This window comes from Panthera pardus, unplaced genomic scaffold (assembly GCF_024362965.1).
Source record: "Panthera pardus isolate Hobbes unplaced genomic scaffold, ASM2436296v1 HiC_scaffold_7, whole genome shotgun sequence".
Classification (NCBI taxonomy): Eukaryota; Metazoa; Chordata; class Mammalia; order Carnivora; family Felidae; genus Panthera; species Panthera pardus.
This window is the reverse complement of record NW_026527002.1, coordinates 63,357,526-63,373,803: the sequence shown is the minus strand read 5'-3', so window position 1 is coordinate 63,373,803 and position 16,278 is coordinate 63,357,526. Positions and strand designations below refer to the sequence as shown.

At 43.0% G+C, this 16,278-nt stretch overlaps 1 protein-coding gene across 5 annotated transcripts in view; it reads right to left on the bottom strand.

Annotated features, from left to right (window-relative positions):
- COL14A1 (collagen type XIV alpha 1 chain) overlaps window positions 1–16,278 on the bottom strand; it is a 210,989-nt gene that overhangs the window by 17,113 nt on the left and 177,598 nt on the right. For all 5 annotated transcript variants that reach the window (XM_019459943.2, XM_019459946.2, XM_019459942.2 and 2 more), the window contains exons 43-45: window positions 9,257–9,292; window positions 8,168–8,234; window positions 4,406–4,594 (exon numbers count right to left, since the gene is read on the bottom strand). In XM_019459943.2, coding sequence (XP_019315488.2) covers window positions 4,406–4,594; window positions 8,168–8,234; window positions 9,257–9,292 — 292 coding nt within the window. The remainder of the gene's footprint in view (window positions 1–4,405; window positions 4,595–8,167; window positions 8,235–9,256; window positions 9,293–16,278) is intronic.

The window sequence follows — 16,278 nt, the reverse complement described above, 5'->3', positions numbered from 1 at the left end:
CACCTGGCTTCACCTCCAAGCTGGTCACTTGCTGGGTCACGGGTGTCCCAAGGCTCTCCAAATACAGAACGGAGTGTGCAAAGAGCTTGCAAATAGTACAACCATGACCCGCTTCTGCCTTCTGGTCAGTCTGGCAGTTGACTGGTTTTTGTGAACTGAGCTGTGAACTGTGGTGATTAGAAGCCATCAGGAAACAGGGGTCCACCAGACGCTGCACGGTTCTGGCCTCTCCCACGTGATTCCCCCGCTACACAATGAACTCAAAGGTGGCAAGAGGGTGGAAAGGAGCAAGCACAGATAATCTGGAACTATGCAGATGTGCACTCGAATTCTAGTCCCCCCCCCCACCCCCGGTCCAGCGGTGTGACCTCGGACAACTGACAAACTAGCTAAGCCTCTGTTTCCCCACTTAAAAATGGAGCTAATACTGACCTCGTAAGACTTTTACGAGCACTAATAAGGTGCGAAGCAGCTGACAGTCGCTCCACAACAGTAGTTGCTTAATCAGTGCTGGCACCTTTTCTTTTCAAAGGCTGCGTGATGTCTCCCTCTAAACTCTGACAGCATGTACTCTCTACGTAACTCACTTAGCATCTATCTACTCTCCTAACTGGCGCATCCACTAATGTTCTGCGTTCCTTCCTTACCCAAACCATGTCTTCTATTTTATCCAACTGAGAGACTGTGTATATAGTATAAGCACAACATTGGCAGATACGTTTAGTGCCTAATAAGTGAAAGCCGTAAATAATAGTATTATCTCACACACTGTCAAGCCAAAAGCCTTATGTGAACCCTGCATTCAATACATGTTTACTGATTTATTGTACAAAATAAACCAGATTAAATTCCGGCTTTACGGGTGTACAATCTGAACATGAAAATCTTCAGTTGGATGATTCCTGTGATCCAATACTTTCTGGGTAATGACACAAACTGAAGCCTAAAGACTGAAATCAGAAAACGCTCCCAGTTCTTTTCAAATAAAGAAATTTAATTTTGCCAACTACAGACCAACGAACTTATTTTTGACTTGGGTTAATATATGGTTCGAGACACCAACGTGGAATATGAACATTATTTAACTAAATGGAATGAGGAAGTAACAGGTGCATCCTCTGGGAATGGTACACGAAGATCAGAACTAGCACTGGAGAGATGATCTAGGGGTCTAGTTAGAAGCAAGGCTGTGATTGGAGAGTGAGTTCACGTCAGAAAAGTCAGGACGCTGTTTTTTCAGTTCTGGGGACAAATGGGGAACTGTAGAGCTCTGGTGAACTTTGGAAGCCAGGGTACAGAGCCATTTACCTGAAGACAACACAGCGTTTAATGGGGAGAAGCCACAAAACCGTAGCCCATGGAGGGATAGCTTTTCTTTGCTGCCAATGAGCCATGTAGTATCAGTGACAAGAGAAAAGCGGGTAAGAAATTGGGCTACATGACATTTTGCTTATGCTATGGAAATGGGACCTCTTCACTTCTGGGTGCTAATAATTAGACAAGCCTGAGTTGGAGTCAAGCTTTAGATGAACAATGGGAGCTGCAGGAATCCTTCGAATGAATCCTTAAATTCTAATGATTCCGTATATATTGCGATCCATGTGAGAAAGTAGCTAAAAAGACTGCTCCACACAAACTCATGAAAAATACTTTAAGTTAAAGGAGACAAAGGGTTAATGAGAGGGAGGTAGCTATTCAAATGGAGGCAAAACATAGGCTTCTGTTAGATGATCAGGAAAGTCATGAACAATGTCTACACTGCAAATATGGGGAGAGCGTCACTTCTTTTCTGTTTTCCAAAATGCATACTCTCTGGCTAGTTCAATGATAATGATTGGATTAATCAAAGTACACGTTTCTACTAGAACAGTGTATTTCGAAGAGGACATAAAATCCAAGGTTGCCCCTTGGCCTTTTAATACTAGAAGAGAACAAATGATAGTAAGGGTCAGTAGTATTTCTTCTTGCCTCAGTTACACATGTGTGCATGCATACACATGCACGTACATATTGCATCGTGCTTTTTGCCTTGCCTTTTTGTAGCTCAGTATTTGGCTAAATACACTCCTGAGTAACAATACTTATTTTTACTTACTATAACATAGTGTCCTTTTAAAATTATATTATAGGGAGTACCATGATAATCATATTTTATATAGCAAGGAACAATAACAACAACAAAGAAATTCCATGATGTCTGGGTTTTCTCTCTAGTCCTGATGTTGGCTGATTTCAAGACTCTTTGGGCTTCAATATCTTCATATGCTTTCTTTTACACAAAATGAGAGTGTTAGGAGAAACGATGGCTGAAGTATCTTCAGTTTTAAAATTCTATTGTTTTGATTTAGTGGAAAGGTAGATACTTGTCTCTCTCAATACTTTCTGGGCATTTGGACCACAAGATAAAAAAAAAAAAAAATCACTCTCTTCCTTGCAGCAACAAATCCCAAGCGCAACAGGACTGAAATACCCTGCTAGGAATAAAAAGTCCTTAGGCGTTGGTCAATAAACCCTAACCTTAAGCCCCAAACCATTCCCCTCAATTGGTAATAAGCCAAAATCACTTTCCCTCATGTGCAAAGGGCATTTCTCACTTTCTTGTCCTACTGTCATCCTCCACGTATTTGTGAAATGCAGGACAGGATTTTGCTTTGTCTTCTACACTTTTTAGGAATACCTGTACAGCTATAGGTAGGTAGGAAAATTACATCATGGAAATTCTTATTTCGAAGTTTGTCTGGGTCACTGAGAATTCCTGGATGATTTTCCTCCAGTCTAAGCATTCGCGTCCTCTTGCAGGGCAGGAAAGACTCAGTCTGGCAAGAACAAGAACAGGACTTCCAAAAAGAACAAACACAACTTGTGACTTGCTGAGAGTGACTCAGGCGCTGGCCCTGTGCCCCCTGAGTCACAGGTGATCCATCACCGACACCGTTAGAGGGTGCCCGGCTGACAGAGGTGGCCACCTTCCTAGCTGCCAGATCTTCCGTGTGCTGTGAGGGAATTATGCCCCTCTCTACATGTGCTGATTTAGTGCCCGGGCCCAGGAAAAACCTTCAGAAAGGAAAACCAGAGCTGGGTTCCCATTAGAGCAACAGCTACTGAGTGTGCAGCACAATTCAGACCTGACCCTGTCTTGGCAGTCTAGCTGTTCACCCACCCTGGATGAGTGCTCACATGGGTGGGAGAGACAGTTGGTGTGGCAGGTGCTCAGGGAGTGAAGCCGTTTGTGGTCTGGGGCGATCGACAACAACCTCATTCCTGAAACAGAAGGGCAGTTGGGCCCTGAGCTAAGAGTAAGACACGCACAAGACAGGCAAAGAAAAGGACATTTCCAAAGCGGGGGGCAATGTGTACGAAAGCGCAGAGGCAGAACGCACGTGGCCTGTTGGCACGGTTCAAGAATGAACATAAAGTATCCCCTTTGTCATCCGCATTTTACATCTCCGATGTTACAAAAGGAATATATCCTATCCATCTCACAGAAGTAGTAGGATTCACAGGGCAAACAGATAATACTTAGCTCTTCCCCAGACCCACATTCTATAAAATTGGGTCTTAGAAAATACTTGTATCGGTTGTCTTTCTCCCCATTGCTTTCTTTGTGGTTAATATGGAACCCCAACTTCCCACATCTCTTTAATCTGCTTCTGGAGTGGGAGACCTTGGCCAATTATAGAGTTGGGTGAAATTCAGCCGGTCTTGTTATTGTATTACACGACACTGCTAAAACCTGTAGAGGATAACAGCAAAGGCTAAGTAGGATTTCTATTTTCAAGAAACTTTAGTAGGAAAGACAAAACATTGGCCTGTGAAACTATTAAATAAAATGCTGCCTTATATTATAGAAAGAGGAACCACAAACAATATTTTCATCCGAAGTTTATAGTTGGCATGGTCTACATAGACATACGTAAATCATAGGTCGATATGACTCATGACTCACTTGAGGGCTGCCACCAACTGTTGCCCAGTATGGGCACTGCACAAAAAAGGCACCAGACCTACGAAGGGAGCTCTTGGCTTAGCATGACATATGTGTGATGCTACATCAGGGGAGGGCACCATTTTCTAATTCTTCTACCTGGAAGGGGCACCTGTTCTTAATTCCTCCATCTAAGAGGGGATACCTTCCTCTCATTAGCTCAAAAGCCTCTTAGAGGTGAGTTGAGGGTCCTGATCCTCCTTTTTCATACGAGCAGACATGGCTTTTGACGAAATGCTTTGTAGATTACTCAATTTCTCAATCTTGGAGATGGATAAATAAGAAGCTAGAGAATAGATGGGGTGAAATGAATTTACATTCATTATTTTGGACTTCGTCATTGCATGAGCACCACTGTTCCACTCTGCTTCACTGTACACACGTCAGTGGTGTTCCAATGAGAGAGGCGCCCCAGCTTACCTCGTTCTCCTGGGGTCCCCGGCACGCCTGCATTTCCTGGGAAACCTGGGGTCCCGGGGGGCCCTTGTTCACCAGGGGCTCCGGGTGAGCCTGGTCTGCCAGGCTCCCCGGGAGGCCCCTGGATGGTCCGCACTGATGAGGAGTGGCTGGGAATCTGGTTGAGGATGGCTGTGTACCTGGCCATGTGACCTGAGACACAAAGGGCAAAGACAACATTCAATGAACTGTCACACACAGAAAGGGGAGACAAGCGGTTTTATTTGTCAAGGTTCCAAACGATTCTGTCAGATAACCACAAGAGGAAAAGCACACCCCTCTGAAATATGTTGCTTTCCAAGTTAAAAATTATTACATTTTACTCTGGATGATATGAACAGCTGGACTGTATTCAAGACACATCTCAATAGTTTGGAATCCTACAGCTCACATCAGCATCCCAGTAAACATCAATGGGCAGAAGTCATAAATTCGATCTTCGCCCCCTACATTTATCTGACCCCCAAACCCTCACCCAGCTGCCCCTTTTCTCTAGCAACAACCCCACCAATTTATTTGCCTTTTTTCCAAACCCACAAAGACTGCTCCACCCTCTTGCTCACAAATCCCCAGACAAGTGTTCTGTTTCAATTCGTCTCTTCGTCGCCAAGCCTTTTTGCAGGAACCTTTACTTGGGTCCCAGCTGCAGAAACTCCCACGAGCTTTATTAAAAAAAAGAAAGAAAATCTGGCGCTCTCTCCTATAATCCCTTAACTCAGTTATGGCTGGAAGAATGTATTTTATTTTATTTATTTTTAAGTTTATTTATTTATTTTGAGAGCAAGTGAGTGAGCGTGAACGAGAGAGAGGCAGGGAGAGAGGGAGAGAGAGAGAATCCTAAGCAGGCTCCGTCCTGTCAGCGCAGAGGCCCATGTGGGGCTCGAACCCATGAACCGCGAGATCATGACCTGAGCCAAAATCAAGAGTTGGGTGCCCCTGGAAGAATGTATCTTAATAACCAGAAGTATAGATTGATAAAGAGCTTGCTACCATAATGCTTCATTCAGTTTTCCGGTAACATCAGAAGGTAAGATTTCCCACATAAGTGAATTTCCTAGATGAAAATCTCACCCTTTTCAAACATTCAAATCTAAATAAAGAATAGCAACCATTTTTAGAGGGATTATTTCTAGAATATATTCAATGCATTCCTAAGCATAGGACCATGACCGCAACTAGGATTGGCTTCCTGGTGACTCAGGGGCCACCTGTAGGCGTGTGCTTTTCCACCTTTCTCTTTTGACAAGGGGCCATCCTTCATCACTTTCTCTACCTGTCATGACTTTGACCTCACACAGTTCCCCACATAACCTTTCCTTGAGTCATTCTTCTGATCAGCTCTGGACCAAAAACCAGATAACTCATGGTTTTACTATACTTAGAAGCTAACTGATGAATGAAGTTCTGAGCAGAAACCTAAGCCATGAAGTAAGGAGCCCAGAGGAACCTGAGGCGGCACGTGGGAAGGACCTGAGGCGGGATGTGGGAAGATGGCTGAGGTGCCAGAAACAGCCTCTGGGCAAGTCGGGGCTTGCTCATAAAGTTGCATGCAATCTTTTCTACTTCTTCTCTCACAACGGCACTCACAGGCAGGGCCTCCCTATTCTACAGGCTCATTTCAGCTTTCTTGTATAACTCCCTGCTGGCTTTCATTTCCTCCAAGTCATTCACAAGAATCTGAGATTTCCTGAGGGAAAAAACTCCATTTTGAACTCTGAGTTTGTAGGGCACGTCTTAAATAATCATATACTTTTAAAAGATTTTTATTCTACCGTGGAATATGACAACAACTATTGTGAAATCTTCCACATTTTGTGGTCAGTGAGTCCTATTTGGATTTAACCCTTAGGCTTCCTTAAAATAATTACCTGCTTATTTACTTTCATTTACTTGAAATGAGAAACCTACAAGATAATCCAAGGTACAGGTTAGCTTTGGACATATTCCACTTAATGTTCCATTTAGTTTTTATAATTTACTATGTTTTTAATGATCTGATTTTGGCATTAAACTTTAATAGTTTCGTTTAAAACTAGTAAATTCTCAGGGCGTCTGGGTGGCTCAGTCGGTTAAGCATCTGACTCTTGATCTCCACTCAGGTCATGATCTCACGGTTTGTGAGTTTGAGTCCCACATGGGGCTCTGTGCTGACAGTGCAGAGCCTGCTTGGGATTCCCTTTCTCTCCCTCCCCCTCTGCCCCTTCCACACACACACTCTCTGTCTCTCCCTCTCCCTCTCCCTCTCAGAATAAATAAATTTAAATAAAAAAAATAATAAAACTGGTAAACTCTCTCTCACACACACACATTTAGTTTGGGCAATGTATAAAATGAAATAAAGTTAAAATATAGGAAGCATTACTCCTATGCCTGAAGACTGTAGCTTTGTACATGGTCTGCATGATTTATGTCTTAATGAAAACGCTCCCAAGATGGTGTGGACAGTAACTCCATGCCTTCCCAAAGATGAGGTCTGGGTTTCTCTACTACAGATGGAATTTGGGATATCTGCTACCAGCCAAAAGGCCTACCTGGATGCTTATGAGACTCCTAGACGTCCTTGGGTCAAAAAAATTGTAACCTTTCAGAGCTGAGGCAGCCACTCAGCTCATGGGAGGGGCGTGTGCTACCAGAGTAGGGGGCTTGACAGCTAGAGCTAAGCCAGAGATGGCTGGGTTTGAATATTTCGTCTCTACAAGGCCTTAGATCTTCCTGGAATTGAACAAATCATTGGCAAAAGGAAGGGCCCACACTAGTAACCCTCTGGTTAGATTATTGAGACAAAACGTCAGAGGGCCTGAAAGAAACACAAAACGGGTAGATATACAAGCGAATGAACACGAATCAGTAATTGGAATACTGTGCTGTGGGAAAGTTGGGTGTCATATAAAGCATGTTCCAGTGTAATTTTTGGCATGAGCACCAGTGTCATGTCAAAAATGTCACGTGAAGGCCGCCCCTGTGTGCGTGTAGGGGCATTATTATATTGTATTTACATAAATGTTACAGAATAAAGTGAAGGGCCTTAGGCCAGTCCAAAGAAAAGGACAAAAAGGAGGTATTGATTTAAATCTAGCGAGTTGATAGAAATCAACACCATGAATCATCTCTTTGAAAGCAGCTTCGGATTCCTTCGTCTGGCAGATTTCAAGTGCTGAGTACTTGAGGAAAAAAAATCTATCCACTTGAAGATGAAGAAAGAACAAAAGATCTGATCGGGGCAGTCAAGTTAGATCTCTATGGGCAAAAGGAGAGCTCTTGGACAGATGCCACAGAGGAATTAGGTATCTGTGACATCGACACAGAACTCAAGGGTGATCTGTAATGACCTCTGTAATGGGTTAGTTATGGCCATCTGTAAAGCTTACCCATCTGCACCAAGACAAAGCTTTGGAGGTGTTCTCTTGAGCCACTAACTCTTGGGAGGGGCAGATTCCCATCTGGACGAACCACAGAGTACAATATCCGAAACTGTCACGCACTTACTTTTTTTATTTTAATTTTTTTTAATGTTTATTTATTTTTGAGAGAGAGAGAGAGACAGAGCATGAACAGGGGAGGGTCAGAGAGAGGGAGACACAGAATCTGAAATAGGCTCCAGGCTCTGAGCGGTCAGCACAGAGCCTGACGCGGGGCTCGAACTCATGGACCACGAGATCATGACCCGAGCTGAAGTCGGCCACTTAACCGACTGAGCCACCCAGGCGCCCCGTGTCACGCACTTACTTTGGATCAGCTGCTCGCACACCTGACGCGCCACTGCTCGGACCATGGCCTGAGACTGCAGATCACCCTAGATGAAAAAGAAGCATCTTCCTGACTCTCAGGTCCAAGCCCAGCTGCATGGCGATACTTCCAGGATGCAGACCTGGCTTCATTAGCTGTTCCCACCTGGTCCCTGTGGCTCCCGTGACAGACAGGATTGACCACCATGTGCAGAGAAGGTCATGCAATTTGACACTCATGGTGTCAGGTTCCTGGGAGTCTATATTAAATGTAAAGGCCCAAGTATGTATTTCTGTTCCCAGATTCTAAAAAATTTAAGTTTTGAAACAAACCCATATGTATTTAATGCCTCCTTTATAGTTATTTAGAACTTATAAAATATAGCACTTTTTCAGGCAGTGGCTTATTTACTATCAATAACAACTCAAAGGAAAGACATTAAACCCATTTTATAGATGAACAGAGTTAAACACGTTGCCCAAAGTTTCACAAAGGTAACTGGATGAGCCCAAAGCCGCTGCTGTTTCTGCTACCCAGCCCAGTTCTATCAGGCGACAGCACAATTCTATCAGCAGCTGCACAATTTCTCAAAAGGGAGAGAACGTCCCTAAAACAAACTGACTTACAGGATACAGCCAGTTCGTTGATGTATGTCTGCCATTGGCTGTTAACATTGGCCCATCAGGCAAGACACAAGCCCCATTTCTACTACTTGGCAAATGTACAGGGCTTTTGTTTCTCTGATGCCTTTTTACATCCATTATATAAGTCTGTCCTCAAATTCACTCCGGAGTTCAGAGTTGTTTGATCCTCTCTCTCTGATCCTTAAAGAAATGGGCCTGAGGTCATTTAGCTGAATGGCAGCAGATACACAACTAGAAACCTGCTCTCCTGACTTCTAGCCCACCGGGTGTTTTTCCACCTGACAATGTGCTCACAGTCCAATGAGTTGAGGAGAGCGAGGAGAGAGGGAATGAAATAAGAGCAATGAATAATCATGACAGTATAAATGGTCATCCTTTATCAGGCTTTGGTGATGAAAGATGTGCAGCCAGCTGTGCGTGATAAACAGAGCCGGAGGGTACTTACTCTTTCTCCTCGTTCCCCCTTTGCTCCAGGGATACCCTGTAAAAATCGTAAATCGTCAAGTTACTTATCACACTGCATTCAGCTGGGCATAATGAGGATGCATCTTTTCTTATTTTGTTAAGATGTTTTTCTTAGCTCTAGTGATTGTGCAGCACAAACAGGTACACAACAGGAATAAACAAACAGCGACCTGTAAACCCAGCAAACAGAAGTAGCTCTTTGAAATATTTTGCTCCCCCAGCCTTTGAATAGGTAGAGAGAGCATTTTTTTTTAACACAAAATTGGGATCATGGGGCAATGCTGTTTTGTCATGTAGTTTCACTGAATAGATCGCTCACATCTTTTCACACTAAACACCTCCCGCCCACGGATTGTACTCTACCGATGCTTCCTGATTTATCTTACAAACCTCTGCTGAATAGCTAAATTGTTTCCATTTTTAAAAGAAGGAAGTAAAAGATCTTCCACCGTAAGAGTTCAGGGTAAGAGATGACATTTGTGAAACCCCATAACCCGACTCCGCTTTCCGTCTGGCGTCACAGCACACAATTCCTTCCCCACAGTTCTCCCTGATAACGGGCACTCATATTAACATGAATTCTCAGTTAAATTATTATTTTGTTTCGTGGCTTAGCTACTCTTTGACCCATAAGAAACTATTATTATGGCACACATTTTTACTGAAAAGATAAGGGAGTTTTCAAGGTATCTGTAATGAAGTGACACTAATAAGCAAAACATGTGTCTTCAGAGCATTCCACCTGTCGTTTCGACTCTAAAACAACGTAGTAGAATTCACTGAACAATATTTTTATAGTCTCTACCAAAAGGATAGTAAATGGCATTTACAGATGGAATGTACCCACATGGTCAGACTGTTGGAGTTGTTACAATAATCTCAACAGGTCCTACCCAAGTATCTTCTCCAAAATCTCTACTTGATCAACAGTCACCTTCCAAATTGTGGTTCACCCCATGGTGTGCAGGGATATTGACTTTCTGGAAAAATAAGATGCCCTGAATTGTAGTGTTAGCCATTTTTGGAGGTGTAAATCCATCTACTGTGGTTGATTTCAAGCTACAAAATGTGCTGCCACTAAAGACGGAAATGAGATGGGAAGAGAAGCGCGTAACCTACTCTCCTGAGCAGCTGCAAGCAGCTGGAGCCCACCACTGGTTGTCTTTTCTCCTCTCTCCCTTGCATCTCGCAATGTCTATTCAACACACACACACACACACACACACACACACACACACACACACACACTTTTGCATTGCAATTTCTCATAGCCATTCCTTCTATTCCACGACCCAAGTGCTACCCTTACCATGTCACAATCTCACACCAGGCCATTTGCAAATTCCTTCTAACTGACTTCCCTAACTAAAGACCCCCCTACCAAACCCTCCCCCACATAACCACTAGTCCTTCCTCAGATACCACCAGCATACAACTCACAAAGCTCAGAGACCACTGGATGATGGCAGCTCCTCCTCTATTCAGAATCACTCATTGGTTCTTAGACACCCATGAGACAAAGTTGGTTCTTCAGTTCAGTCTTTTGTTATCTACCTCCAGCCTCCCTATCTGCTACTCCTCAAAATTACACTTTCTCATTCTCACAGACCTGACCTACCCAGTGCATGAAAACATTTGAAATGTAAGAAAAATATTAAAGTATTTAGAAACATAAATCTTATGAGTGAAGTATCAACGGTAGGAATATTCTAATATCAGTTATTTGACACTGCATGTTTTCTTGTCCTATTTACTTAACTGCAAATCAGCTTATGGATTTCTTGTCTCTCTGTAGATGGTAGGATCTCCCAAACTGGAAACCATAACTTACATTACTTTATATTTCTTTTTTTAAAGTTTTTATTTTGAGAGAGAGAGCATGAGCTGGGGAGGAGCAGACAGAGAGGAAAAGAGAGAATCAGAAGCAGGCTCTGTGTACCATCAGTGTGGAGCCTGACAGGGGGTTCGATCCCACAAACCGCGAGACCATGACCTGAGCCGAAATCAAGAGTCAGATGTTCAACCGATTGAGCCACCCAGGCGCCCCTATTTATATTTTTAAAACCACCTAGCCTGTTTCCTGCATAAAAGAGTTGCTCAAACACTCAACTAAGTCCAATATTAAACTGAAACATTTATTATAAATCTAGGACTTTTGTCTGCTTCCTCTGACCTTGAGTTTCCTTTTGTTATGTTAATAAAGTGAGAAGAAAAATATTAAGTGACTTCAACCATAAAAATAAATTTACCCTTTAGTGTACCATATGATAATTTTTCAAGATTACAATCAACAAAGCCCAAGATGGGGCACCCGGGTGGCTCTGTCGGTTGAGCGGCCGACTTCGGTTGAGGTCATCATCTCATAGCTTGAGTTTGAGCCCCGCGTTGAGTTCTGTGCGACAGCTCAGAGCCTGAAGCCTGCTTTGGATTCTGTGCCTCCTTCTCTCTGTCCCTCCCCTGCTCACATTCTGTCTGTCTCTCTCTCTCAAAAATAAACATTTAAAAAATATTAAAAAAAAAAAAAAGCCCAAGAGAACTTTATTTAAAAACATACACACACTCATACACATAATGAACATTAGTTCTGGGTACATGGGTGCTCACTCTAAATTCTTACCACTTTGTGATTGTTTGAAATTTTTCATACTAGTATTTTCAGAAAAAAATAGATGAGACATGGGATCTGTAAGCCACTTAAACTCTCTGAGCTTCTTTCTTTGTAGTATCAGGCCAGTAAATTAAATGGTCTCTGGGGTTCCTTACAAGGCTAACGTGCTAGCATCTCACAATGTCGTCATTATTTGGAATGAGGTAGCTCAAGGAACAGGATTTATGAAAAATACAAGCTGGGCTTGCCAGGGCAGAATCTCAGACTCTACAAAGAAAGCATATCCTCACTATAACCTCTCTCCACAAGTAGGTTCCATACTCAGTCTGTGTCTAGTTCCCAAACTCCTGTCTCCCCGTTTCTTGGGACTATGCTTGGGACATAGCAGGTACTCAAAAATATGTTAACTGAATGAACGAATGGCTGAATTTTACTTCAAATCTGGATGGCAGCTTCATTTTAACTTCCTTGATTGAAAAAAAAAAGATATTTAAGACATTCTCAGGCATTGAGCTCCTAGACCATTAGAAAAAGAGTTGATTCTGTTAGAAGTATCCAATTTCCTTTATAAAACTTTTTTTTTTTGGCTGAAGTAAGATTTACAAGGCATCCTTCCTTCACAATTCTTTTCAGATTCTTATAGATGTACTGGTGTTGTCCTCCTCATTTCTTAGACTCCACAAATGGTCAAGTCCCCAAAGATGCAGCAATGTCCCCTTATAGGTTTAACTGGAGAAAAGAGCTACTTATGTTACCATGAAATAAATCTTTAATGGAACCAGCTTTTCAAGCATTAAATGTACAACAAAAGCCAAAAATCAGCAAAAAAAAAGTAAATATTCCACTTTTTAAATATATTCAGACACCATCTGCAAATACCAGCAGTTTAACACTTTAGCAGCTTTTGCCATGTCACAGGCATTGTTCTCGGCGTGTTAACCTATTTAACCCTATAACACGCTTGTAAGATTAACTCATTTATTTAATCCTTGTAAGACTCCGAGAAAGCAGACTAATTTATTCTTTGTCACAGCCCTAGAAGAAATTATTTCGATTTTGCATATAAGAAAAGTAATGCAGGAAGAGGTTGAACAACTCAACTCGCCCATGGTCACACAGTGAGAAAATGGAAAAGCTGGGACCAGAACCCCATCAGCCAGTCTCCGGAGTCTGTTGCCTCCCCAGCAAAGTGTGCTTTCAGCAAAGTGAATGAGAACACTATTCAACAATCTGCCAGCCAGTGTCTTCCATTCCATTTCCTAATTACACAATAAGAAAAAAGCAATCATGCATCCCTCCAACTTAACCCTCACAATTCAGAATTCAGTGTTAACTTGGGTCATTTCTTTCTTTTTTTAAAAAAATTTGTTTAATGTTTATTTATTTTTGAGAGAGAGAGAGAGAGAGAGATTGTGAGTATGGGAGGGGCAGAGAAAGAGGGAGACACAGAATCCGAAGCAGGCTCCAGGCTCTGTCATGGGGCTTGAACCCACAGACGCCAAGGTCATGACCAGAGCTGAAGTTGGACACTTAACTGGCTGAGCTACCCAGGCACCCCTAACTTGAGTCATTTCTTAAAAACCAGTTGATCTAGAATATATTTATTTTTGAACCAATACACTATTTGACATCTCCATTGCTAGCTATTGTTTATTAAATTGGCTTCCTCCAAATGTTTAAAACTTACGAATTAGAGGGCCAGCCTGACTGATAACAAAACCTGACAGGTCAGCCCCTTCTGGTACATAGGGATGGATATGTTTAATCCGGCCTGAAATCCCTCAAACTCAGCCTCACGATGCAGGTTATTAAGTAGCTACAGGGCACAGCTAGGCAATTTCAGTGAAAGATCCATTTAGTAGAATATCTGTATGGCAAGAAGTTATTTGTTATTCCAACGTCTCTGACATCTTTTCCTTTGATTTTTGCAAAGTAAAACAAAAACAAAATAAAAATTCCTGAGCAAGGGAAGGTCCATAACTCCACCAAAGTATGCTTTGAGGGAAAACACATATTCCCTGTAAACGTAGGCAAGAAAAAGTGGCACATTTTCCTATAATTTTAGGAATCACTGAAATGTAAAGAAAAGAAACTACAGTAGTTACATTCATAGGTTCACAGAAGTTTAGTGCCGAGGGAAGAGGAATGATCTCATCATGGTCCAAGTCCCACACATTAAAGATGTCTGTTAACACGAATCAAAACATCCTCGCTCAGCTCTAAAGGTCTTCCATGGTCTGACCCTCCGTGTCTAAGAATAATCTCCTAGACTCCCCTGCACATCAGCCTAACTAGAATACACACTGACCCTTATTCTTTCTTCCTTTTAACAAAGACTGATTAAGAAACTTCTATGAAACTGAGCTGGAATCTAGGAATAAAAACATGAGTACATGGGTATGATGACATTTCTGCCCTTGAGGAATGGTCATTTCAGTGGAGGACTTGGCATGGAGATTTATATGAAATGTCTCAGCCTAAGGAGGTGGGGGAGGGGAGGTCCTCACACAGAAAATGCACAGTTTTCAAGAGAGACTAGCCAGGAGCTCACCAGGTGGGGCAGGAGGAGAAAGCAGCCCAGACAAATGGGAAAATGTCCCAGAGACCAAACAAGCATGAAACAGTATAGCACGTGTTGGGAGAGCTTTACATAACTTGGGATGACTCAACTGCAGATGAAGGGATAGTGGGAGGTCAGTTGGAAGGGAAAGGAAGGGCTCATCATGAAGGGCCACATATACCTGGCTGAATATGTGGGACTCATCCTCTGGTAACAGGATCTGGTGAGGAGATTCAAGCCAGGGAATGACACATCAAAGATATACTAGAAGGATCATCCAGCAACTGGGGAATGGATGAGACCAGGGCTACAGCAGAGGCCAGGGAGCGGGTTAGAGCTTCCTGTGATAAACTCGGTGAGAAACAACAAGGGTGCAAAATATAATTGTGGCAGGTGCCACGAAGCAAGAGAAAGAGTCGAAAAATATAAAAGGTACAAAAGATGCAGTGCTTTGTGTTGGCTTTATGTTTTACCACAATCCCCATTGAAACAATGCCAACTCCCTGCCTTTGTGGAAGCAAAGCACACCCTCCTTTCAGGATCCAAAGGAAATGCTGCCTCCTTCAGGAGCTATTCTCCTCATCGCATCAGTTCAGGGAATAGCTCCCTCTCTGCCTCTTCCTCTCTGTCTTTCTGTAGGTCTCTCTGTCTCTCAATGGGACTTCCATAGCAATTTTGTTGTCTTTCCCTTAAACCATTTCTCACTTTTTGCCTTTTATTATACCTACTTACATTTAAAAAAATCACTCTTGGGGTACCTAGGTGGCTTAGTCGGTTGAGCATCCGACTCTTGGTTTGGGCTCAGGTCATGATCGTACAGTTTTGTGAGTTCGAGCCTCGAGTTGGGCTCTGTGCGCACAGTGTGGAGCCTGCTTGGGATCCTCTGTCTCCCTCTTTCTCTTTCTGCCCCTCCCCCCACTCGTGCTTTCTCTCCCTCTTAGAATAAATAAATACACTTTAAAAAATCATTTATTTATGTATTTTTTAAAATTTATTTTAATGTTTATTTATTTTTGAGAGAGAGAGAGAGAGAGAGAGAGAGAGAGAGAGAGAGGACAGAGCACAAGCAGGGAAGGGGCAGAGAGAGAGGGAGACACAGAATCTGAAGCAGGCTCCAGGCTCTGAGCTGTCAGCACAGGGGCCAACGTGGGGCTTGAACTCACAGACTGGGAGATCATGACCTGAGCTGAAGTCAGACACTTAACTGACAGAGCCACCCAGGTGTACCTTAAAAAAAAATCTTAAAACAAAATCACTCTCTAGACTTTCCATGAATGTGGGAAAATTCCTTGGTCATCTTTTGTACCCCTCGGAACCCCTCTTCCCCATGTCTCTTGCATATATTGTGACTACCCAGCAAATATTTTTACATGAGTGACTTAGGAAACTGACGTCCTGACAGTCTAGATAAATGGCTTCAGTGATGTGGCTCGCACAGCTAGTTAAGGTCATGTCAGGGCCACTTCTAGAACCCAGAAATCCTGACTTCTAATGCAGCGCTCTTTAAATGATGTAGTGGACCTGTCTACCTATATTGATCTCAAGCTAAACTCATGGCCCCTTCTTACATGAGCTTCATCTCTGTGTGCTCCCCTGCAGGGGAGGCACTGTATTTTAGCCGAGTCTTAAACCTCAGGTAGGAGCTACGCCGGCAGCCGCAGCAAAGCACGGTCCACCCGGGGAAGTCGGTGGCTGCAGGCAGAGTGCATGAAAGCACACGTTCCTGGCACCGGCCTAGGAAACACGTTGCTATTTTCAGTAGGGCAGTCTGTCTTTCTTGGTCTCTTTCCCTCCTGCCTTCCTAGACAGACATCCATGGGAAATCAATCAAGGC